Source organism: Coloeus monedula (genome assembly GCF_965178545.1).
Source record: "Coloeus monedula genome assembly, chromosome: 1".
In the NCBI taxonomy this organism is placed as follows: Eukaryota; Metazoa; Chordata; class Aves; order Passeriformes; family Corvidae; genus Coloeus; species Coloeus monedula.
Window position 1 is genome coordinate 132,437,970 of NC_138781.1, and position 25,670 is coordinate 132,463,639.

A 25,670-nucleotide genomic window follows, 5' to 3' on the forward strand; every position below is an offset into this window, starting at 1 on the left:
CTTCATGGCTGAGAGCAGTTGAAGAAAGTTCAGAAACCGGGATAAATGTAATTGTGTTCTCTGTGGTTGAGCTACACTTCTGCTACCCATGCCAGCATACTTGTAGCTCCATGGAGTGCTAGGGTCCATGCAGTCAGTATCCAGTTGTTTGTGATATTCATTTTACAAAAGTTGCAGGTACTCAGCACCTCAGAAAGGCTGAATCTCAGGTTAACGTATTGCAGTCAGAATTGTCCTGTTATTATTATTTCAGAAAATAAGGTATTTCAACAGATCACATTTTGGAAAGATTTTTAGGAATGGGTCACACCCATTCAGAAATTTACACCAGAACATTACAGAATTTACAAAGGTTACAGAGTTTTGCTGTAATTGCCTTTCAGTACCAGCACAAAGATATGCAACAAAAAACCCCCACTAGAAACACTGCATTCCAAAAGTAACTAAATCTGTTTATTTACTACTAATTGGTGTTCGAAAATTAAAATAGTTTTAATCTGATTAGTGCACATCTTATACTTTTTACTTAACCAATCTGAAAGAATTATCCTTTTTTTTGGGGGGGGGGGGAGGGGGGTGGAGTGCAACATCTGGAAAAACAGGTTATGTTTTCAAAACCACTTCTGATTTACAAGGAAGGGAGGAACACTGACAGGATAGGAAATTAGGTTAAAAAATCTCCCACAGCCAAACAAAAAGAGTTAATATACACACCAGTGAAGAAATCTGTTTCACCTATACATTGAAGCAGCATTGTACACTGGTAAGAGTGAATCTGTCACTCGTAATGCTAATTGTCTTGTAAACAACTGCATAGGCAAGACTTGAGTGAATTTTGTTTCTGCATAAGATAAAGCAAAATTTAACCAGAGATCTGACTGCCTAAGGCTGATATAGACTTCTAAATGAGATTCCAAGTTGAAAAAAAATAGCACTTTTACATACTTCTAATGAAAAAAAGAGTAACCTTGAATTCATGTGATTTAGCCAACATTCCAATGATATAACACCATTTACTCACTCTTCTGCTGATTATTTGTCATTTGTTCTTCAGTATTAACCTCGTGGCTAAGAGCTGTCAACTGTGTTAAAAAAAGAAAAAAAATAGAGGAAGTTCTGAGAAAAATCTGTGGATATAGCCAAAACATTGGTAACATGGAAGGATTTTGTTTGTCACTTCTGAGTGAATAATCACGATATGTCGGATTTATCGTTAATTTTAGATTAGCTGAAAACAAATTCAAAAAATGACACCTTTTTTTTCACGTTTCTTTCCAAGTTTCTCTCAGTGGAGGTGAAAAAACTGGAGTAAAGTGGCTTAGAGCAGTGTTATGGTGACCTCTTGTGGTTAAGTGATATATGCGTTTTGGTTCCTTCTTGAAAACTTGCCGCATCAAAGGTTAAATTCTGTGCTTAGATCTGAAGAGTTTTGTGTTGTTAAGGCTGCTTAACCTGAAATAACTCCTCCTCCCACCCACACTATCAATATTTGTTTAGCTCACTGCTAAAAGATCCTTTTAAAAATATCTCAACCTTTGCACTCCACAAACTTAACAGGTGAGAGTATCGTATTTTCTCACACGGTAATTTGTTAAAGCAAATTCACAGCTCTATACAAATAAGTTCATTAATATGTAACCAAATAATATTTAATAAAACTCTGCCCACTACAAGTGTGAAAGAAACCATATAGTACTAGACACTCATAACAAATAGCATTTTATTGATAGATTGCAACAGTAGATATTGAATATATATATTTTTACATAAAATTTTAGTGCATTAGCCAACTATATGCATCATGTTTAAATTGTTGCTAAAGCTGTCTCTTTTTCCACAACAAAAATCAGAGAGCAGAGAATTTTCTGATGCTGCCAAATGCAGCCTATCAATCTGGATCAAATGATCTGACACTTTATCCCTTAGTAGATAAAATCACTCAAGACTTTATCCTGATTTTCCAGTTTCATGAAACCATTCAAAACTACACTGATTTAATTAAACATCTTTGCTGAGTGATTATACTTCAAGTGATGGTCTCATCAATATTTATGGCTCTGTGGATAATACTTTCCCACTGGAGGATCACCAGTGGTGGTATTTACACCTGCCAGGCAGTGTTCACATGGCCTTACTAAATTTAGGATCTATTGCAAAGCCACTTCTGCACTGGTTCTGCTGTCTGAAGCTTTGGAAGCTCATCGGCAGCACAACCTTGGACTGCCCCCAGCTGGACATGTGCCATATTCTGCTGTGATTGCAGCTGGGGGCGGCCTGAACTCAGCTGCTGTGAGACATTACTTGTTTACGCAACACTCACTTTGGAGATGTGTAGGTTAAACCTACACGCTGCTCTTAGTGTACACAGCAATTATTATTGCCTCTCCCCCATTTTTTTTCTTTGAAAAGGTGAGAAACAGAGGCTTTTGAGCAAAACACGCTGGAACAAAGATGATGACAACAACAAAAAAGCAGGTTTAAGTTAAAATGTGGTTATCTTCACGTGTCAGTAAGGAAGCACTGATGGCGGTCATGTATCCGGAGAAATCTCTCTGACTTTTGAAACATCATCAACAAAATTCTACTGAAACCTTCTTGCCTTGGGAGGTTCTGAGTACTGCTGGCATGCAGACTTGGGAGACAAAACCAAATTGTTTGTGCGGGGGAGGGAAATGTTTTGTTTCTATTGTCTAATAGGCCTAGTTTATCTCATTCTTCTTTAGCTGGGTTTACTCTGCAGTGTTAAGAACTGATTGACTTAACTGTAAATCCAGTGTACAAGTAGCAAACTTCAATACTCTTGGCCCCATTGAACTCTCAACTAAATAGAGTTTGCATATCTGAGCATATGATTTTTCAAAATGTCTCAATGCTGTCATTATTTCCCCCACTGTGGGTTACAGGTGGGGTAATATCTAGCCTGAGACAATTTTAATTTGACCCTCAAGGCGCAGTTGTATCAATTCCCTGGCTCAGCAAAGCTGCCCAGTGGCTTGTGGCCACTTCTTGCCCATTGAAGGCTCCTGGCCAGTCAGCCAAGAAACCAGCCAGCTAGTGACCTCCCCAGAGGAGGTAGGGGGTGGCTGTTTTGGCAGCAAACATGCTGGCATCCTGTGTCTCATTGTGTGGCATTCAAAGCCTTGCCATGCCAGGAGCAGCATGGTATAGACAGGAATCATCTGGTGAGTACCAAGGTCTCATCAGTTTCTCCCCTTCCAGGACAGGGGAGAAGGTCTCATAGTCACAGCCGTGTCCCACTGGCTGCCAACTCACAACTCTTGCTGCAGCCACATTTCATCACAAGGGTCAGTAGAGAAGGCATGGTGCATGTCTTCAGCCAACACAATACACCAAACATGTTCAAAGCTCTCAAAAACGAGTGTGTGTGTCTAGGTATGAGTGGCACACTGGGACAGACTATGGTGTGGAGGCAAGTTTTGAATACTGGCTTTCAAGGACAATGAAAGTCAAACCATTCAAAAACCTTTCACCTTTGCACATTGTCTAATGTTCACAGTAATTATTAGAAAGCTCTTATAATTCCTATACATATTTAGTGATAGAGATGAGCAGCAAAACATTTCCAGCAAGCAAAAACATTAAAAAAAAGAAGGTAATACAGACACTACCAAACCACCTAAGCTCCTTGAATAGGCTATGTTCTGCCACAACCCACTGTTTTACTGCAGAAATAGTTTCTCTATAGGCATTCTCAGATAACTTCCTGTTTATAATACAGTTAAGAAATGTGAAAGTTTTATCAAGCTGTTAATGTGCTTTCTCATTCTCCAAGCAATGCAGAGCATCCTTGCAAGCAGGGGTTAAATCCTGTACTTCCTTTTTGGCTTCTCTTTCAACAATAATAGGTTCATTTTCTGGCTTTGACAGGAGGGAGTTGGATTTACTGGCTGGCTGTTGTGTAAGCATCAACTGTACTGGAACTACAGTAGGAGCAAGAAACAGGAAGAAACCAGTTGGTAAAACACAATCATAGGCTGGCAGGAATTCCGTGACTATTTGTCACTCCTTCCAAAGAGGAGAAAAACAGTTGGTGGCAGATATTCAGTGCCATCAAGAACCCAGAAGAGAGATCAAATATCTTTTTCTCCATGCCAGGATACTCAGAGTTTTACTTCAATGTGGACCACGGCTACTTGGAGGGTCTGGTCCGAGGGTTCAAAGCTGGGATCTTGACAAGTGCAGACTATGTCAATCTAGCACAGTGTGAGACACTAGAAGGTAAGTCTGCTGGTTTATTTTATTTAGGAAGAAACATTGTTGCTTAGGCATTTGAAGAAGGGAAGGTAAAAGACTGAAGTATTGAGAGCTTATCTTAAACCCAGAGATAACCTACATGTCCTTTGAAGAATCTTGCTCATATTTAAGTTAATAGTTTTCCGTAGACTGTGATTTGTGTGCAGGCTGTGATTTGCAAAGCAATAGAGATGATGGGACTTTTGGTTTACTCATAAGGTTTAGAAATCTCATCCACAGAGTTCTTATGGAGACTGGCAACCTTCTCCCAGATTTTAACAATGCTATAGAACAGTTCAGGTGTGGAAGTTTCACACCATTTCAGCTGTATAAAATAGTTTCCAAAATCTTATTAAAAGCTTACCATTTGGCTCTGAGTTTCTCTATAAAATACATAATTTTAGCAATTGGTTACTTCATGAGTTTTAGGGCAATAGTGGATATTCATCTTACCAGGAACAGAAAACTAGACTCCACAAAGATAAAACTTAGGGAAGTAGAAAAAAAAAAGAGAAGCTCTTTTCAAGGTGACTTTGCCACAGTAATAAAGAGAGCACACATTAGTTTCCAAAACAGCTTTCTGTGGCCAAGACTGGTCACAGCCTGATGAAGACAGACTTGTACCAAAGAATCATATGACGTACCTTTAGACACTTGGCAGGAAAAAAATGCAACAGAAAGTAATCACCTTTCTAAAGGAACATAAAGTTCATTTCCCTGACTGCAAAATGAAAGCTATGATTGTACACTCAATTTCTGTAATGTGCAGTCTATTAAATCAGTTTGGAAAAGGAAGAAGGAGAATGAATAAGCTCACTCTGTTTTAAGCTTTGGTTGATTTGTGCATGCAGTAATCGGTTTGGGGTAAGAAAAAGTGAAGAATGATCATTCTCATATCCAACAGTTTTGAGGCTGTCTAAACTATTAATATAAATAATAACATAAGTCTGGGAAGATTGCTTGTCATTCAACTCTCAGATTAAACCAACTACATTTAAAGAAATGCAGGTAGATATTTACCAGTTCACAGCATAAAGTTCCTCTTACAGTCAAAGAGATTATCAATGCAGACAATGAAATCTAGACGCTGTTCTACTGACCAATTGCATGTGTCTACTTCTGCTGATAACCTGGAGAGCTGTATCAGCTCTCCATTTAATACAGTGGCAGTTTAGACACAGAGAACATATGTATACAATCACTCTGAAAACTGAAATCTATCCCTTATGTCAGCTGGAAAAAATCTACAGTTTCTTTATCCTATTTGTTCCAGCAGTTGTGATCTATGTAACTTAAAGAGTCTACAGAAACTCTTGATGTTGTATTTAATTGTGAAGTGAAAAAGTCCTGCTGCATAAGTATACAGACTTCAGAAAAAGGTAACAGCTTCAAATACCTATAAAAGACACAAAGGACAGAATGGTAGAATAATTAAACTTTGTTGTCACTTCACTTCTCCCTGCAGATGAGCTCAATAAATGATGTCATCCAAAGCTCCATGAAGGAAAAAAAATCCCAGTTACTCTGAATAAGAAGAAAGTATACAGAGTTAAAAACATACAAGCCAAAAGGATTATTTGCACCCTTCACAAAAAAATACTTGCTCATGTTAAATTTAGAATAGTGAAAAAACTCTAAATTATAAGTCATGCTATAAGAAAGTTATTTAACACCATGAAGTAGTTTTCAAATACTTCTGAGATATATAAACCTTCAATATTTTTAAGAGCATGCAGCAGATGATCAGGTAATAATAGAGAGATAAAAACCACTTCAAATTAAAATTTACAATAGGAAGAACAATTAGTTTTATTTTTGAAACTTTTTTTTTTTCCGGTGTTCATTCAATTTTGGAATGCAAATTATTTCATCAATAGAAGCAGCAGCCTTCATCATCCCTCCTACAAGCACATCTCTACTACCCACTATCACTTCCCCTTTTTTGCTATTCAGCTACATCTCTTTCACCATTGTAACATTTTTCTACTTATTATAGACAGCTAACAGATTCCCACCATTTACCTACCAAATGTATTCTTTATAATGAAAATATGAGACATATTGGGTTTCTACATGATGTTAACACACTTATCTCTCTGCACATGTAGGACGCTGTAATACTGAACCTGCGCCATGAGTGTACAGTGCACCAAACCCACAGACCCCTACCTCTAAAGTAAATTTCATACATTGTCTTTTGTTTCAATTTGAAATATTCAGCAAGTGTATTTGTGCTGTAGTACTATGACGTTTGTTCAGTAGTGCCATCATGTCTTCACATTAAAAGGTAATAAATTTACCCTATTCTGCATTCTGTGGCTTAGCACCACACCACAAAAAATGGCCTAAGTTAAAAACACTATAAATATGCTAAAACAAATAAGTAGAAAACAAAAATCAAAACCGCTCAAAGTAACCCATAAATAGAAACAAAAAAGATCTTTTAATTTCAAAGTGGTTTTGGTATCTCTAGAGAGGAAACCATAATGTCAGCACTGAAGAACCACAAGAAGAGCTGTAGATTAGTGCTTTACATCTGCTTGATAATCACAGAGCAAGCATAAAAGCAAGACGGAAAGAAGAAAGAAGACTTCTAACAGACTAATGATACCACTGTGTCCTCTCAATTCAGGGCCATACAGACTGGAGAAGAAGTTTTCAGCTTCATTTAGAAATCCTTTTGGGCTTGGTTGAACTACTGTGATTCCCATGCAGCTACCTCATGGGCTGCATTTTTCTAGTTTGGCCCTATAGCATCATCTATTTCAAGGGAATGAGGTTCCCAGAGCAACCTTGCTGACAGTTTTTGAAGTAGAATGTGGGGGTGTGGGGGTGTGGAGGTGTTTAAATGCAGTGCTTTGTTCTTCTCTTGCTTTTTTGTGTGATAGAAAGACTTCTGCTCTGTAGAAAGGAGGCTAGGTCACAGAAGGACAAGCATCACAACTCTGCTCCCAACAAAATCACTGAAATAAGTTTACTTAGCTTGCCAGAGCCAGGGCCTGCCAGCACATAGGGGCTGAAATAACAATGTTAACTGAGTGAAAACTGTGGCTAGTTGGTTATTTGGCTATCAAAGTCAGGAGTCAGATAAGTTACCATGAACTTGATGCCAAAAAACAGGTTAACACTTTGTTCAAATTCTCACAATACTCTTTCCTTCTTTCTGATAAGGATCATTTCCATCTTAACTGCATTCATCTTAGTCTCCCTCTGTGCATTAATTCATTTTATTCATACTTTAGTTAATTGTGTTTGTTTGTCGTTCAATTGTGAGTAAACTCATTATTTAAGGTAATACTTTTCCTGTAAGTTGTTTTCCTGCATGTAATTTTATGAGGAAATACACAATGCAGACGGATGACAATCAAAATGAATGGATGACAGCTGAAATACAGGATTTTCTTTCCTAGGGATCTTTAGGACAAAGTCCAGAGTCTTGTGTAGGTCTCCAAGAGACCCTGGAAAAAGGGGCAGCTACAATCAATAAAAAGTTTTGGCGAACAGGAATGTCTGAGGTGCCTGTGATGCTCAGCCATCTACTCCTGCTGAGTCACCAAGTCATGTCACTAGTGCCAGGGTCTGACTGCGATAGTTCCCAGGCTGTATTTATACCAGCAGCAATGAAAGGACTGTAATTTAGGACCACCAGAGCAGTCTCTGAGCTGCACTGAACTCTGTCTTGATGTGAACTCTGATTATGACATTCCTGATTGATATTATATGGTATTGGATCTTGCGGATGATTATTTTGGCCAAGACCATGAGGTAGGGTTGAATATTTTTTAAACATACAGTATGCATGCTGACATTTATTAATTCAGTTAAAGAAATACATCTATAAAGCAGGCTGTGTAACTGACAGGGTTATAAACCCAACATTCCTGGGTATAACATTTCTTCCTTAGCTTTTGGGAGATGGGTAAGGATATTTAATGTCTTATAGATAATATTTTTCATGCCTTATATTAAGGCATGGTTTATGATGCCACTCAATCAATCGGAGAACTGAGGAAGAATAACAAAGTCTTGTGAAACTACTCTAGATCAGCAGGTTTTTATTTCTGTTCATCTTATGATGATGCTAAGAACACTTCAGAATGGTGAATAATTGGGCTGATATTTGGGTGTTACAGTCTGCTTTAGGTAGTTAACCCCTGAAGACTACTGTCTTTGAAAGGCATTTACAGAATGTGACTAAAGGTAGATATCTGGGGTTCATCTGAAAAGGAATTGAGGAAAGTTGGAATTCAGCTCTGCATCTAATAAAGTAGTATTATCTAATCTCACCATATGCCAAGTATTTTTACACTCTTTGCAACAAAAAGGAGAAAAGTAAGAATGAACAGTTTTCACAGGAAATGTAGGTGTGAAATCAAAATATTAGTGATGTTTTTAAAACTTGGTTTTACATAATTAGACTAATTTCTGGGTATAATTCTGCATTTATTTATGTCTTAATCTTGCTTACCTTTCCCTCTTTATTCTATTGTGTTTCTTTTTTTCGTATTTGTATTCTCTTTCTCTGCTTCCTACATGGAAGTATGTACTGAAACTATGACTTCTTCTAAGTGTGTTATGTGATTTGATATGGATGTGATGAACAGACTATATTTGGTGGATAAGGAACTGGCTGAGTGGTTGCATCCACAGTAGTGGGCAATGCTTCAAAGTCCAGACAGAGCTCAGTGACGAGGGTCTTTACTGTGACGAGTACTGTTTAGTATGTTCATCAGCGACACAGGCAGTGGGATCAAGTGCACCATCAACAAGTTTGCAGGTGACACCAAGCTGAGTGGTGCAGTTGACACAACTGAGGGATGGGGTGTCATTTAGAGGGACCCTGCAAAACTGGAGAAGTGAGCCCACGGGAATCTCATGAGGTTCAACAAGGCCAAGTGTAAGGTCTTGCACCTGGGTTGGGAAATCCCTGGTATCAATACAGGCTGGGGCATGAAGGAATTGAGAGCAGACCTGTGGAAAATGACTTGGATATCTACTACTCTTGGATGAAAAGTCAGACATGAGTTGACAATGTGTGCTCACAGCCCAGAAAACCAACCATATCCTGGGCTGTATCTAAAGCAAGGGAGGGAAATGGTTTTCCCCCTCTACTCTGCCCTCATGAGACCCCACCTGGAGTACTGTGTCCAGCTCTGGGGTCCCCAACTCAGGAAGGACATGGACCCGTTGGAGCAAGTCCTGAGTAAGGCCACAAAGATGATCAGAAGGCTGGAGCATCTCTCCTATGAAGAAAAGATGAGAGAGTTGGGACTGTTGAGCCTGGAGAAACTCTGGGAAGACTTTATTGCCAACTTTCTGTACCTGAGGGGGGCTTACAAGAAAGATAGAGACAAACTTTTTAATAGGGCCTGTAGCGATAGGACAAATAGTAATGGTTTTAAACTACAAGAGAATAGATTCAGACTAAATACAAGAAAGAAATCTTTTCAAAGAAGAGTGGTGAAACACCATAAGAGGTTGCCCAGAGAGATTAGAAATATTCATGACCAGTTTGGACAGGACCATGAGCAACCTTGAGTGGCAGCCAACTTGCACAGAAGATTCTGAAGCTTATCTCAGTAAGCTACAGTGCTAAACATAGGAGTCTGAATTCACAGTATACTAGTTATTTTGCTTTAATTCCCAGTGTAGGCAACCTTATTGCATATCAAGTAAGGATACACATTGAGAAATAAGCAAAAGTAGCAACTGTAGTGAAAATTCTTACCTTGCTGACTTCAAATTTACTTCCTTACAGGTACACCCTCATTTCTGTCAGTGGGAGCGTTGCTGTTCTTTTCCCTAACCCTCACTTCATATTTCATATAGAAATCTAATTATTATGAATGCCCAAATGATATGAGTGTCCCAATCTATAATTTACAATAGTTTTAATACAGCATTTGAACATAATTATGCAGTGCAGCATGAGCTTTTCTAAAAGAAAACGTTAAACTGCTTTGAACAGCAGTTTGAACTGACTCAAATGCTTGTTTTTGTCTCATGCTAAAAAATGAGAAAATTTATCATATGAATTCTTTGATACCATGAAAGTTTCATTTAACTTTGTGGTCTAAACAACTCATTTTCCCCAGTCACCAGGGTTGAGAGCTCCAACAGAAAATGTCACAATGACCCAAGTTTCTGGAACAGCTTCTAAGGATTTGCTAGTAGCAGCCATAAATCAGAGAAAGCCAAACCAGAAATATTAGGAGAATATAACTCTACCCTTTCAAGTGCTCCACTACAGAATCCATTTGGAGTCCAGAATGTGTGCCAGGCAAGATGTGCTCTCTTCTTCAGACAGCCTGATAACAGAAGATTATAATCTTACCTGAGATTTAAATGTTTCATAGAAATATATAAGGACTTAAAAAAGTTAAAGGATGATTCCTATTGATGAAAAGAGTCCATGGGAGTGCAGCAGGCAAAACAACTGACGTGTTATAATGGTGCAAATCAGTGAAATTGAAACATTGAACAAACCTGATGGGGAAGGCACTAGAGACAGTAGTAAGTAACACTCTGAAAATGGCATAAATTATTTGTTCTTTCCTACAGCATGCAGTAAATCTTACTGGTAGAAGGCAGTATAAATTTGCATAAATTTTGCATTTATACTATATTAGATCTACGCAAAAACTTTTCAACAGAGTACGATCAGTTGCTTAATAGAAAAATATACTAGAAATCAACTTTTTTTAAAATTCGGTTTGCGGACAATATGACAGTCTATTCTCATGATCTTTCCTGAATTTAATTCCAGATCTGAAGTTACATCTACAGACTACAGACTATGGCAACTTCTTGGCTAATGAAACTGGCCCTCTCACTATTTCCACCATTGATGATAAACTGAAAGCAAAACTACTCACAGAATTTCATTACTTTAGAAACCATGCTTTTGAACCACTTGCCACTTTTCTGAATTTTGTCACGTAAGTAATATTACTACATAGCTTACCACACAGTGGTAAAAAAAGCAGTTAAAATAGTGCCAATGCAACATATTGGAAATTCTATTAAGTTTTAAAACCAGAAAAATTACTTTGATACTGCTACATTTGCATACTTTATTTGCTAATATAAGTTCTGAAACTGTATGTGTATATGAAGACCTGTTGTCTTTGCCACTAATTATTTTAAAGAGCAGAAGCAGATTCTTTTATGTGAACAGTGACAGAAGAAGTGGTAGAGATTGAAAAAAATGGTTAAAATCTTTAAACACTATTTAAGTCAGAGAACTTGAAAAACTGACATTTTGGGGGGGGGGGGGGTGTGTGACTCACGCAAGATTAACAGTTTCATGATGTACACAGAAGTGATTTAATTCCTAGGCATGTGGCAGGTTGTAGACCTTTTTTTAAAGGGGGAAAGACAACACATCCTACACCCACCATACTTTTTATATTATTTGAACCAAATAAATAAAAACTAGGAGAACTTTCTGTGGCATATTGCAAGATATTTAGATCCAAGTAGCTTTCTTTGAAAGTTCAGCTGCTGTTTGATGCCAGATGAAGAGAAAGCTCTGATCTCAATACCATCACAAATAGATGAAACTTGCAAATCAATGGTTTAAACAACTTCAAGAACAGGAATTTGCTTTATAGCAGTATAACAACATGGATTAGCAAAATATCAGCAGGATATTTTACCTATTTACTCCCCTTGATCTTATCCTTTTAATATATTTTAACAAGAACAATTAACTGTTCAACTAACTTTCAAGGAGTGTTTTTATTATAACAGTAAAAAAGAAAGTTGGTTGTTTTTTTTTTTTTCTGGTCATATGTAGCTGACCACTTTTATTTAGGTTAATATATTAACAGGACCTGTATTCATACAATGCTTACATTTTGTTTCAGGAAATAAAAATGAAAACATGAAAGTTATGGCAGCTCTTTTCTCACACTCATTGACGTGAATGTACACGTGTATGCATAACCTTTGCACACTGTTGTTTTTCTAAATAATGGATACACTAGTTAAACATATTTCACACAAATCATTGAACTACATTCCACCAGATCCTCCACCCCTCTTCACAAATGTTGGGTGAGAACATATTAATCCCTGTATGTTTCTAGCTGTGTTCTTAGTCAAAAATGCAAGCTGAAGACTGGCATTCAAGGGAATAGTGTTCCCATTTCCAAGTCACTGGCAAAACTCTTATCAGCCTCTTTGACAGTGAACTAGTATGAAGCAAGACTTTTAGTAATAAAGAAATCTATAAGAGCCTGTTCTTAGTTCCCTCATGGGAGGTTGTTTAAAGCTGAGTGAGAAGAAAACCCCGAGGTTGGACCATCTGCATGAACTCTGCAGTTTTAGTGCCGAGATTCCCATGTACTTCTCTGTCCAGATGGTATATATGAAATAAGAAAATCCCAAACTAGAAAAGTTGCTAGCTCAGCTTTGGATACCACTCATTGTCACTTATTATAGTGAATCTACATCTCTCAGCTGTTATGCTTATTATAGTCATATGTCAGCACCACCTTCTTTAAAAGTGTCCATTTTCAGAATCCGTCATATGGTTTAAAACTAATTCTCTGTTATCTACTTGCTATTTAAAAGCTTCTGTTGATATTTAATGAATTATTGATATAGAATGAACATACATTCTGATAATACTTTGGTATTATTGTTAATTTTCAAAAATTTGGGGGTTGTATTTTTTCAACTGAAAGTTGATTATAAAAATAATTTATTTTTACTTTTTCTTTCCAATACAGATACAGCTATATGATTGACAATGTAATTCTTTTAATAACTGGCACATTACATGAACGACCCATAGCTGAACTTGTTCCCAAGTGCCATCCATTGGGAAGCTTTGAGCAAATGGAAGCAGTCAGCATTGCCTCAAATCCCACTGAGCTCTTCAATGCAATTTTGGTTGACACACCATTAGGTAAAAACACTAAATTATTTCTTATCTTCTTCTCAAAACTACTAATGCTGTATGACTAAGAGCAGCATGTTTCCCACTGGATATGCTGTATTTTGGTAACACAAAACTTGAACTGGGGATCAAGCACTTCCAAAATGGTGTTCAGGACACATTCTATTAACATATATTAACAGCTTCTATATCCATCTTGGGTACCAGACACAGAGAAAACATGCTACTCAAGAACTATAATGTATATCTTTTATATCCAAAGTAGTCACTGATTTAAAGCACCTAGATTTTTATTTCAACACCTACATCTTTATTAAAAAATATATCTTCACTAAGTATCAAGCAGAAAGCTACTAATACATACTAGATGTCATGGTAGAACCTAGATTCCCTCTTGAAATTTGGGCATGGTTCAAATATAAATAAAAGTCCTATTTTGAAGAACTAAATCTAAAAGTAAAACAGGGTAAAGTTTGGGAATGTCACATTATGAAATTAAGATTAAACTCTGCTCAATGCGGTGCAGCAGCCAACACAAACAAAACCTAGTAGGCTGTGAAGGGCACTGAGAATAAGATGGAACTGGATGGATTTGAATGTATATTAAACCATTAAGTGCTCTCATCTTTAGTACTGTGAGAGGTTTTGGGTTCTGCTTCTCTAGGAGGTGTGGTAGGTTGGCCCCAGACAGAAAAAATTCCCCACCCAGCCACTTGCTCACTCCTTACTCTCAGCACAATGAGGGTGAGAAAAAAGGTAGAAAAAAGAGATTGTGGGTTGAGATCACCCACAAAGTACTGTTGCAGGCAAACCAGACTAAATTTGGGGGGAAATTAACTTGATTTATTACTGATTAATGTATGACATAATTAATTACTGATCCAGATATAAGGAAACAAGCAGAAAATAATGAAACATTTAGACACTTGGGGAAAATACCTTTCCTCCAGCCTTTGCTGCTCCTTCTTGCCAGGCTCCTCTTCTCTGCCCCCTGTTATCCCCACAGGTAACACTGCATCCCTCTAGAGAGGGATTGTGTGTCACAAGGAGCAGGGGGAGTTTAGAGCCATAAAATCATAGAATAGTTTGGGTAAGAAGTGAGCTGAAAGATCATCTAGTTCTAACCCTCCTGCCATGGGCAAGGACACCTTCCACTAGACCAGGTTGCTCAGAGCCCCATCCAACAGGGCCTTGGACAATTCCAGGGATGGGGCATCCAGAGCTGCCCTGGGCAACCTGTTCTAGTGTCTTAGCATTTTCACGGTAAAGAATTTCTTCCTAATATCTAATCTAAACTTATCCTCTCTCAGTTTAAAGCCATTATCCCTTGTCCGATCATTACATGCCCTGAAGTCCCAATCTGGTTTTCAGGTAGGCCCTCTTCAGACACATCTGCTTGGCTGTGCCCTGTGGTGGGTCCCAGCTGGAGCTGGCTGTGTTCAGCATGGCACACTCCTGGCTTTCCCTCACAGAGCAGCACATTCCCACCAGTGCCTGGGCACTAGCACAACTGTACAGTGAAATCAGAGAAGGGACAGAGCAGGACAGCTAAAATGAACAGTGCTGCCATGTGCAGACAGGCTAAAAAGTCCAGAATGCAGTTCACAGTGGACAAAGCCAATGAGAGATATGGACACGGTTTACAGAGTCCTGAGGGCAGTGGTTTGTTCACAGTGAGTTATGAACCTACTAAATCCTTCAGAAGACCAAATCCCAGCAGAAAACTAATTTTAAAAGGTAAACTAAACCACTGTTTTCACATAGCTGGTAGTAAATTTCTGGAATTTTTTTTGCTAAACTATTTTGTAAAAGAAGAGAGCTGTATCAGTTTTTTAGTCATGGGACAAATTTATGGGCAATAGATCTATAAGGAGAAATTGAAGGGAACTCTCAGAGCTACACTTTGATAGTCTTCATTTAAAATCTGGATGCTGGAAGAGTAGGAAGGGATGAGACCACAAAACATGGCCAGACTCACATCCTCTCTGTAAATACTGTCTTCCATTGCCACTGCTTGAGACAACACTCTGTCGTATAGTACTGCTCTGCCCCACTGGGATAGCTCAGGAACAGCGAGAGGCACACGTTATTATGAATATCATATTTTTAAATGGTCCAGCTGCACAAGTGAAACTCATCCACTGCCTCCCTGCTCAAAAGCTTGCTCTTTAGTCAGCTCTGCAGAGGACCCGTAAGCACAGATGGCCAAGGTCAAAGCATGTGCCCTTTATCAGCTGCAACCTGTTGCCTTTCCCACAATATATACGCAAAGACGAAAAGGGAAAATAGGAAAGAGCGTTCTCCTTAACAATTGCAGAATACCTGCATGATTTCAGACAAAAATTAGTTTTCACTCACTAGAAAATCGCCATAATAACCAAATGATACACTTCAGAGAAGATTAGGGCTTTCATTAGCATTCCTATCTGATTTTCTCTGGAGATATGGACTCTGGCTACAGCACTGATTGATTCCCCCCACTGCAGATTCTCATTAAAAAAGAGGGGATAGGAGGATAAGGGAAAATCAAGTGGATTTTTCTTCCTCTCTGTTATATCACCCTCTCTTGTACAACAGAACCCTTGGATCCTTGTTCACACACTGGTGAGCAATAGACAGGAGATGCATATTACCAGCATGCAGATTCATACTGCTATATTATAAACTCTACTTTCAGCTGCTTTCTTTCAAGACTGCCTGTCTGAAAATGACCTGGATGAAATGAACATTGAAATAATGCGCAACAAACTGTACAAGGCAAGTTTTTGCAACATAATGATAATATTTGGGGTTTATCAAAGTGTCTCAGCAAAGCAGGTCAGTATCATTAACCCTGTTTTATGGATGGGGAAACAGAAGTATGGTGAGGTAAAGCAAGCTGTCTGAGGTCATCTGGTTGATTTCAAGTCCAGGAATGAAACCCAGCTGCTTTCATTTCTACTCTACTCTTTGGGGAGTTTTCAAATTTTAGGTCTGCATCCAAATTCTTATTTAATATCTCATTCATGAAAATGCTCTAGATGTCAGGCTAATATCCAGATCCAGATTTGTTTATGAATAACTCAGTTATCCACCAAATGTCACAAAACTCTTAGGTCCTAAGTGAGTCTAGACAGGCTTTTGGCTAACATTTATCTTTATGTATATAAGGAAGATGTGATTTGAAAGGGTCTAATCGTTCTGAGTCTAGCTAACATAATTTTTACTTAAGGATTTTGTATAATTTTCTTCATTTTTAAATAATTTTAGCATTGTTACAGCACAATGCTGCAAGGATATGCATCTAACATGTGCCTTGCACCTTCTTTACAAATATTAGCAAACAGATCTCTACTCTTATGATGGTCTCTTTAAAGGCTATACATACTCCAATCCATTAACAGCTCCTCCCGGCACATTATCCCCAAAATCTTTATTATCTTTCTTTCACAGTGGACACCCCAGACTGCAGGAAGTATTTTTACAGTGATCTGATTGCACTAGGGGGAAAGAAAAAACTCCTCTGTTTGTCTTATAAATTATAGTTATAAATTCCCAAGCCAATTTTTAATTCTTAAAATTTTTACTAATTCTTTCATTCAATACAACATCAATTATACCCAAGTATTTTAATTTCTTCATGTATTATAATTCTTTTACAGTACCACTATAGTAGATACTTCTTCCAATTTGGTAACATACATATTTGATTCTTATATCCTGTGTGGATGATCATATATTAACACTTCTTAAATCTATTTTTTTTTCCTTTTTGCTCATCTATTAGGGGGACCATTCTGCAAACACTATTAAATTATTAATATAAAATTTCTCCTTTGCTTCAGCTGTCAATGTGATCAATTGTTTCTGCTCCATTATCAGATAGCACTATACAGAACCTAATACATAATTCTATGCAGTAGATCCCCCTTGAGATGTCTACTTAAAATTCACTTAATTGTGTAGTTAGTGACAGCTCCTAACAAGATTGTGTGAAGTTGTAGCAAATGCATTTTAACATAAATATTCCCTAAAACACTATTTTGGGGGATGGAGAGTCAGGGGGAGCAGCATCTCTGACATCTTTAGTGTTCTTCCTGCACAGGTATTTTCAAATGGGTGCAGATGCCAGAATCCTTAACAGACCAGAGGGCTCTGCAGACCAGTATTACAGAAGCTTTGTCTGCTGTTCTGTCCTAATCCAGGGTTTAGGTAGAGCAGCAGGGATTAGTTTGTGTATCCTCATACTGCTGGCCCAACAGCCGTGGCATATGCCCAAATCCCCTCCTCCACACACTATAAATGAAGAGTTTCCTTCAGCCATCTGCTTATTATGCAGTGGAAGCTCAGTGGAGCTCAAAAAGTTCCTTCTTTAGAGCACAAGTAAAACATAATATTTGTCCTATTACAATTTTTGAAAATATTTGAACTCAAATTGTAGTAACCAGACATTTGCAGTTGAATATTTCAACTTCCATTTGAGCTAAGTAAATAAGCACATACCTAAATTTAAATTCATAGGTGGAATTATCAAAGTTAATGGAAGTATTTAAAAATGAGGTTCATGGCTTTGTGCAATCCTAGTCCAGGTCTTAAGCAGCATTTAAAATATTTCTCTTCTTTCATGTAGTCTTACCTTGAGGCATTTTATAAGTTTTGTGAAAAACAAGGTGGTACTACAGCAGAAATAATGAGACCTATTCTTGAGGTAAGAAACATTCAGTCTTTATACATTAAAGAACTCCACAATGTTGTCATAATTATCTCACTTTGCTTTTCCTGTTGAATCTCTCTCCATTTGCAAAGTTATCTGTCAAATGTTTGCTTCTCCTCTAAAAATACCTGTTTTTCTAAGATGTAATGAATAGTGTATTCAAGGATGACTTTTGCCTTTTGACTAGAGAAGCAGCTAGACCATTACTAGGGAGGAGCCAGTCTCAGTTAATATTTTTCTGTAACAGAGAGCAGAACAGAGTAAATAGTTTGCTAATCTCAAACTGTTGCCCTTTAGCATTTCTCTCCATTATGTAGAAAACCCGAAAATGTTGATTATTGATTTTGGGACAGCTAAAGCCTGGCATTACTGCCTATTTACTAATCAATAATCTTCAAGCTTCATGGCAATATTATGTTTGTTTACTCTCCTATTAAAATTAGTGGTTGAGGTTAGGGTTGAGTGACCTTTGGAATTAGAGTCATATAAAAACAGTCCAACATTCTGCATTGTATTTTTGTCTCGACTCAGAAAAGTTTAATATTTATTTTTTCCTTGACATACAAAGTTCCTAATGTCCTCCTCCCAAAACATACATGATATTTTTGTCTCTGTTATTCTAATAAAAGATGCAGAAATTTCTAAACTTGAATTCTCAGCATTCAGGTCCCTCCCTTTTCTTTTTCCTCACATGATCTATCACAATTCTTTGCAGAGGTTGAGAGCCAGACCACCCATTTGCTTCCAGGAGTCTTTTTTCTGGATAAGCAATTTTACTCCCTGGAAACCAAAAAAAATTCACTGAGGTTTGATGACACCACACTGAAAGTTTGCATTTAGAAGAGAGATAATAACCCTGGGAGCTTATCCCTGAAGGAAGAATGGGTCTGAATTACATTTTACAAAACAGTGTCCTAAAAAAGATTACAATTTCCTATTTTAATTAAGCAGGTCACAATGTTTCAATTTATGATCTAAAAAAAATACTTCTAATCAAGTTAAATTGAATAGAAATTAAGTATTTTGACTTTTCTTTTCTTAAAAATAAAAATCAAAAGATTGGTTGGCAGACATAAAGGCATTTTCCAGAGTTGATTCAGACTTTTCAGAAAGTTCATTTTTAAATAGAAATTCATGCTGAGAGCAGATTACTTACTAACATTAGTTTAAGCATGTTTTAAAACTCCCTTTAGATCAGTGGTAAAAATTTAGCCTATCATAAGATTCTTTAAAATCCCTATCTAATGTCAATCAGCCAGGAGGATAAACTTTTCTATAGAATATTTTTTCTATAGCATATTGTTAATCTGAAGAGACACATAGAGCAGACTGCTAATGGTTGGATTTAAAAAAAAACCCCAAAGTTTAATTATTCAAAAGAATACTCGCTATTTATTTTGTAATCTTATATGTAAGACTACCAACCTGACCCTATCAGAATGAGGCCGAGGTATTTAGCTCCCCAACTCCTTGACCACTGCACATGGTGCCAAACTTCCATATTAAGAATACTGACGATCTCTCTTCCTCCATGGACAACACATGCTGCATGTTTAGCCCTGAATCTGGCAAGAAACTGCAGGACTGCACTGCACTGCAGATAGAGCTGTGTCTGTTACCATGGCCCCATGCTAAATTCTGAACTAGCAGTCTCCCACATGGAAACTTATGCACTTAGGAAATGGTCATCCTCTGACTTGACCTCTGCCTGCAGCAATCAGATGGAGTAAGTCACCAAGCAACTGCCTCATGGCCTTACACTCTACAGAGAACCTCATGTGCCAGTAATTTGATGAATTGAGAGGTCTGCCTGGATGGGAATGATCCTGCAAATTCTCTCAAACTGGAAGCCACCAGAAGCAGAACCCCCATCTGCTACCATTAGTTGCTGTTGCCTCTAACATGTTTTTTACCAACAAAATATGACACATCTAACAGCTAGATTCTACATGACTTTAAGAAGTTAAAAAAAGAAAGCATTTGTCCTTCGAAAGTGGTTTCAGTAGGTCTAATATGCCTATTTTTATTAATAAGGGAAGTGAAATTTGGCCCTGTTACTCATTAGCTAGAAATCTTTTCAAGCACACTTATTTTCTTCTCATTACTTCTTTATTGTTTACTCCTTTTCCTTACTTCGAAGTCGGTGCCAGTGGGTGGTGGGTTCCTGTTATTGTGTGTTCCAGTACACAGGCGTAGATGTGAATATGTGTTTAATGGCTAAAGTGGCAGATTTGTGTTGCAAATGCAGCCTTATTATTCAACTGAAAAGAGTACCTCTCTGCTTAAAATAGCTCAAATATTCACAGCACAAGAAATTTTGTAAGCTGCCTAAAATGTGCATATACTGTATATACTTCACTTGGAAGATTTCTCCTGCATAATCCCTGCAAATAGCAAGGCCTCTGCTGCTCTAAAACATGAAAGAAAGTAATAAAGGAAAGAATTAAAACCATAATCAATTTAGATCTCAAGACAGAAGAAAAGATTACTTTTATTTACTATTGCATTTTTAATTCATACTGTAAGAATGGTAAGTGAAATTTTGCCTTGCACAAAATAAGAACCTGAGATCTAGACATTGGATTGCCTTTCAGTCTGCTGCTGCAGTGAAAATACTTTAGATATTACAGGCATCTAAACCTGACAAAAGAAATATAGCCTTTGATTCTATGTATTAAAAAGTAACTGTTATTTGAAACACTTAAAACTTTAACTTGGAAAGTAAACGGCTCCCTCCTCCTTATTGAAATATCATTTTAAAGATGTGCATTGAGAAATTATTTTGTTTAGGATTTTCATTCAACCTTTACTATCAACAGCACTTTGAGCTACCCCAGAGCAGTACTATTGATTCTTGTTCCTTTCCTTCATTATCATTATTTATAAGATTATTATTTCATAATCTTACACGTGAGGGTGTGAGGATTTTTTTGTTGTCAACATTTGGGTAACAAGCGGGGAAATGAGGAAGCAGCAGAAATGATATTTTTAGTACAAAAATCACAGAATAAAAGCTGTGGTTGCAAAACCTTGCTTGATTTTCTAGTTAAAATTTAAGGCATAGTTGCAAAGAAGAATTTACAATTTCAAAACAAGGTATGTTTCCAGTGCTCTTAAGTCGGCTTTTTTTTTAAATTAAATTTCCATAGTTTGACTTACTAAAAAACCCCAAAATATGCCCACCCTAATTTAGAATGAGACGTCTAATAACACCTCTTTATCTTTGTTTTGTATGCTAAGTTTGAGGCAGACAGACGAGCCTTTATCATCACCATTAATTCATTTGGCACTGAACTGAGTAAAGATGACCGAGAGAAGCTGTATCCAACCTGTGGAAAACTTTATCCAGAAGGCTTACACCTGTTGGCCAATGCAGATGACTACGAGCAAGTGAAGTGTGTTGCAGAATACTATGCAGTATGTAAACTAATTTATTAAAACAAAAAAACCAAAATACAAATACTTAACATCTCCTGACATCACCAAAATTTTGAAGAGTAAACAAGTAAGTTAAAGAATTTTTGAGAGAGGAAAAAATCATCAGAGGTACTAAAGTTCCCATAAAAATGTGTATGGGATCAAAGACCTTTGATATGAAGACATAAGATTAAGATAAGACATTATTACATTAGTACAGTACAAAGTTCCTCTTATGAGGATGCTAAAGTAAGACCAAATCACATCCTAGTAAATAAAAATCTTCCTACTCCATTAACCCTCCCCAAACTGAGTTTCACTTCATTGCTGCTGCCTCCAAGATTTTGGACCATAGCCATACATCATTTTTAACTGAGCTGACCAAACAATTCATGTCACAGATTAGTGCAAACCTGATTTACTGCCAGTATACCAAAAAATTCCCTTCTGAAAAGTTTTCTCTAAATCACTAATTGATTCAAAGAAGTAGATGAAAATGTTAAGATTGATGCAAACAGTGCTGTTATTAAAGATTAGTTAATCTGCAACACTTGATCTATGAATTAACTGTTGTACTCTGTCTGTCTGTAATATTTAAGTTATCTCTAAGTAGGTGCACAAAACAAAATGTTGCCTGGTTTATTGCTTTCTCCACAAAAAACCCTCACAAAGCTGGAGCTGTGCGTAAACAGAACATTTTAATCATGAGTTACCATGTCAATGGGGTATGGAGCAAGACTATTCATGAGATGGTGGGTTATTTAGATGAATTTGGGAACCATTGCAGTAGACCTATACTACACTCCTGCTTTAAGGGAAAAACAAACCAAACACACAGAGAAGGAAATTACACAGAAACGTAACACCTAAGAAATCAAGTCAAATATATCTGCACAGGATATTCCAGGATGAAAAATCAGAGTAAGGGTTTTGAGTACAATATTAATACAGGTAAAGCAAATCCAGCTGACTACTGGAAATAAAAGGAGCAGCCATGTGAGGATCAGAGTTCAGTGTTTTGGCTCCATTTAGAGCTCTGGCTCTGATGGATACTATTTGTACAAGAAGTTCAGTGCTCTCTGTCAAAGGAGTGAAAGGTCACGTGTCATTCTACAATAAGTGTCTTTTAGTGCCTTCAGTAAATTACTTTAAATTGTTGGAAATGATGATAAGAAATACAAGAATAAATGTGATTTTTCTTTCTTTTGCTGACTGTATGCTTTTAACTTTTGATTTATGTAGAATTGTAATCTATACATGAGATCTTCTATACAGAAAGATTACTTAACGTAGATTAATTTACAAAGTAATGTAACGTGTCTGTGCTGCACAGAATGCAAATGCACCTTATTTACATGGAGTGGTTGTCTATGCTTTTAGGAATACAAGGCTGTGTTTGAAGGTGTAGGGAGTGGCACTGGAGAAAAGACACTGGAAGATGCATTTTTTGAACATGAGGTAAAAGCTTCTAACCTAAAAATATAAAAATGAATGTTACTCCCATGGAATAATAATTAAAACAAGAATGAGGTACCAGGCTCTTGGTTCTACTGTACTGCTTTGTATTCAAGAACATGGATTTCCCATGGCTGTCAACATTTGGCTGAATCAAAATAGAAGGATTTACCTTTTAAAGTAAAATTAATCCTATAACATTCTTCTGATGACTCTTTATAGAACTGTCAATCCTGATAGCCTATCCAAAAGCCATCTCATGAACACCACTTAATGAAATTTCTTTTGAGTAGTCTACTAGAGAAGGTATTTCACCACTGTCCTTTATTTCCTGCAATATTGCTGTAGTCTATTACCAAAATTAATCCACAGATGACATTTCAATTACATTGATACTCAAGAGACTGCTAAATATAGTCATGGTTGCAAAGCTCCAAGAAATCTTGATCATAAAAGCTACCATGTAAAAATACCATTCGCCTTCCTTGATATTTTATCATAACATTCGTTTCATCTTTTCTACAGGTAAAGCTGAATGTGCTTGCATTTAACAACCAGTTTCACTTTGGAGTATTTTATGCCTATGTGAAGTTAAAGGAACAAGAATGCAGGAATATTGTATGGATTGCTGAATGCATTTCTCAGAGACACAGAACCAAAATTAACAACTACATTCCAATTTTCTAAATCTGAGAATCTATAATGCTTGAAAATATGCATCATCTCATAGAAAAGAAGAAAAATCTTATTTCAAAAATTAACTCTTATCAGATATTTTTAATTGTATTAATGAGCCTCCTTACATACATCAGTATAGGAAAAAAAGTAATGCAATTAGAGATACGGGTACTTCATAAGGAAACACTAATGGATTTACTCCCAGTTTTGTTGGTAGATTTGTTCCCCACTGTGCCTATTTTAATTTGATTGATCAATAAAAACCTCCTGCAAGGTCTTACATATATATTTTTTCTCTTTTGTGGAAGCGCGATTTGTATCAATGACATTTGAAAAGCTCTTTAATGGCTTTTTTTTTAATTAATGTTTTTTTCAAAGGGCCAATTAAACCACTACTTCTATCTCACAGGGTCTTTCTCACGGCATACAGATTGTATGAAGGACTTAATACACAAATAAAAGGGAAATTCTGAGATTTCCCTTAACAAATCTGAAGGGGGAGCTTCCTGAACTTAACTGTGACTCCTCTCTGCAACTAAATGTAAATAAGTAACTTCAGTGTCACTAAAATGTTTTTTCTTCCTCTAAGGTCGAATGAGGTGTCAAACAATGGGGGCCTGATCTAGCCCACAGCAATACAAATGCCCCCTCCCAGCACACCAAAGAATTGTCTTTATTACATACTAGGGATGATTATGAAACATGAATGAAAATGCCAACCAAGTCTGTATCAGTTATACATCAGACACAAACAACACCAGCTCTGAGCTATTTGAGGACCTGGCTAGGATCAGTAACTAAAAATAGAGGGAACAGTTGAAGCCAGATTGTAGCAGGACAAGATTAATTCTGCTGAAGAAAAAGGAAGGATTTTGAAAGCCTTATCAACATTTTGCCTTCCTACTCTATTCCAAGAATTTGCCCTTTAATCGTTCAAACTGGCCATACCTTTATTTTCTGCATGACTTCTCAGTCTCAGGCTGCACAACAGCAAATCTCACTGTTTAGCTGAGTGTTCCTCCAGCAAATATGATATAGAAATACAATCCATTTCCTGCTGAGTAGACAAAAAAATAAAATATATCTGATGTCAACACCTCAGAATTATGGAAAATATTCAGGCATCACGGTTTTAAAACCACAGATATAATACAGCTCTCTCTATAATATGGAAATGTGCACATGCATTCATACATAAAAAAGTAAGAAACTTTGTGGTTTTTTTATAAAACCACACTTCTTGAACTGCAAATAACACCCAAGGGCCATATCCCAGAACATGCTATACTCATTTAATGCAGAATTGAGTATTTTAATATTTTGCTTTATTGTGAAAACCAGACAACCTTATATTATTACTTTAAAAATACTTTCACAATTTAGTTTAGAAATAATTTGGGAGGAATTTAGAAAAATTGACTAAAAATTTATAAGTGTATAAGCAAAGAATACAACTCATATATAAGATATAGATGTATCTTTAGCAGACCCAGCAATTCAGAATAAAATAAAAAGAAACAAAAAATAGAAACTGAAGATTTGTGGATTGCAGCTTCATTTTGGCATTTGTAGTTTCCTCCTTGAAACGTTTATTATCTTGGATTTCTTAATCTGTATTTCTCAGTCTAACCTGTGATCAATGCTTTCCTATATCACAGATTGTATCACAAACTATTTCACAAACTGCAATGGAGAAAGCAATAGAAAACATTGCCCTAAATTTGTAGATTTGTAGATTTTTCTTTATTTGCATTAAAATTACATGAAATTGTATAATTGCATTAAAAAATGTTGGGAGCAGAAGAATAACAAAGTCAACTGGTCTGGGACACAGAAACTTAATTAATACAATTCAGCACAGTGCATGAATACTTTTTCTGTACTGATAAATCAGGCCTCCCTACTCGAACAAAACAAATGAGCTGACTTTCTGCCAAGAATTTTCTGAAGTGATTTGGAGGGGAAAGAATCTGTTCTCCACCCTAAATCATTCTGTGCCAGAGAAGATACGCAGCTGCTGTTGCTGCAGTCTGGATACTGTTGGCTCAGAAAGAAGTGAGCAGGAATTGAAGCTTTCATGACTGTGTTGTCAGCATAACTGGTCTTTAGACTATGGAAAGGACAGCATCAGTTTTGATTGATGCTTTTTTCAAAACAAATGTCTAGATATTTGCTAAATGAGGACGGGATGTTATAGATCTCAATTATATTCAATTCAAGGACAAGCAAGCTAGGACTTTAAACTTTTAAGTCCTCAAAACCTATCTT

General features: G+C 36.9%; 1 protein-coding gene across 4 annotated transcripts; it reads left to right on the forward strand.

Moving 5' to 3' along the window:
- Positions 1–4,054: 4,054 nt before the first annotated feature.
- On the forward strand, positions 4,055–23,688 carry ATP6V0D2 (ATPase H+ transporting V0 subunit d2). Of its 4 annotated transcripts, XM_082294878.1 has the most exons (8): positions 4,055–4,239; positions 11,021–11,192; positions 12,990–13,168; positions 15,837–15,916; positions 17,769–17,846; positions 21,093–21,269; positions 22,650–22,727; positions 23,250–23,688. In XM_082294878.1, exons 1-8 carry the CDS (start codon positions 4,110–4,112, stop codon positions 23,409–23,411), a joined length of 1,056 nt encoding a protein of 351 aa, XP_082151004.1. In that variant the 5' UTR covers positions 4,055–4,109; the 3' UTR covers positions 23,412–23,688. The 4 variants fall into 4 exon arrangements, with proteins under 4 accessions (XP_082151004.1, XP_082151006.1, XP_082151007.1 ...); XM_082294880.1 differs by lacking the exon at positions 22,650–22,727; XM_082294881.1 differs by lacking the exon at positions 21,093–21,269.
- The last annotated feature ends 1,982 nt before the right edge of the window (positions 23,689–25,670 follow it).

Bases quoted from the DNA above. Each gene is read 5' to 3' on its own strand.
- ATP6V0D2 (XM_082294878.1), top strand. From the start codon at position 4,110: ATGCCAGGATACTCAGAGTTTTACTTCAATGTGGACCACGGCTACTTG. The intron at 11,193-12,989 runs GTAAGTAATATT...TTTCCAATACAG, and splicing joins ACTTTTCTGAATTTTGTCAC to ATACAGCTATATGATTGACA. The intron at 15,917-17,768 runs GCAAGTTTTTGC...TCTTTCATGTAG, and splicing joins TGCGCAACAAACTGTACAAG to TCTTACCTTGAGGCATTTTA.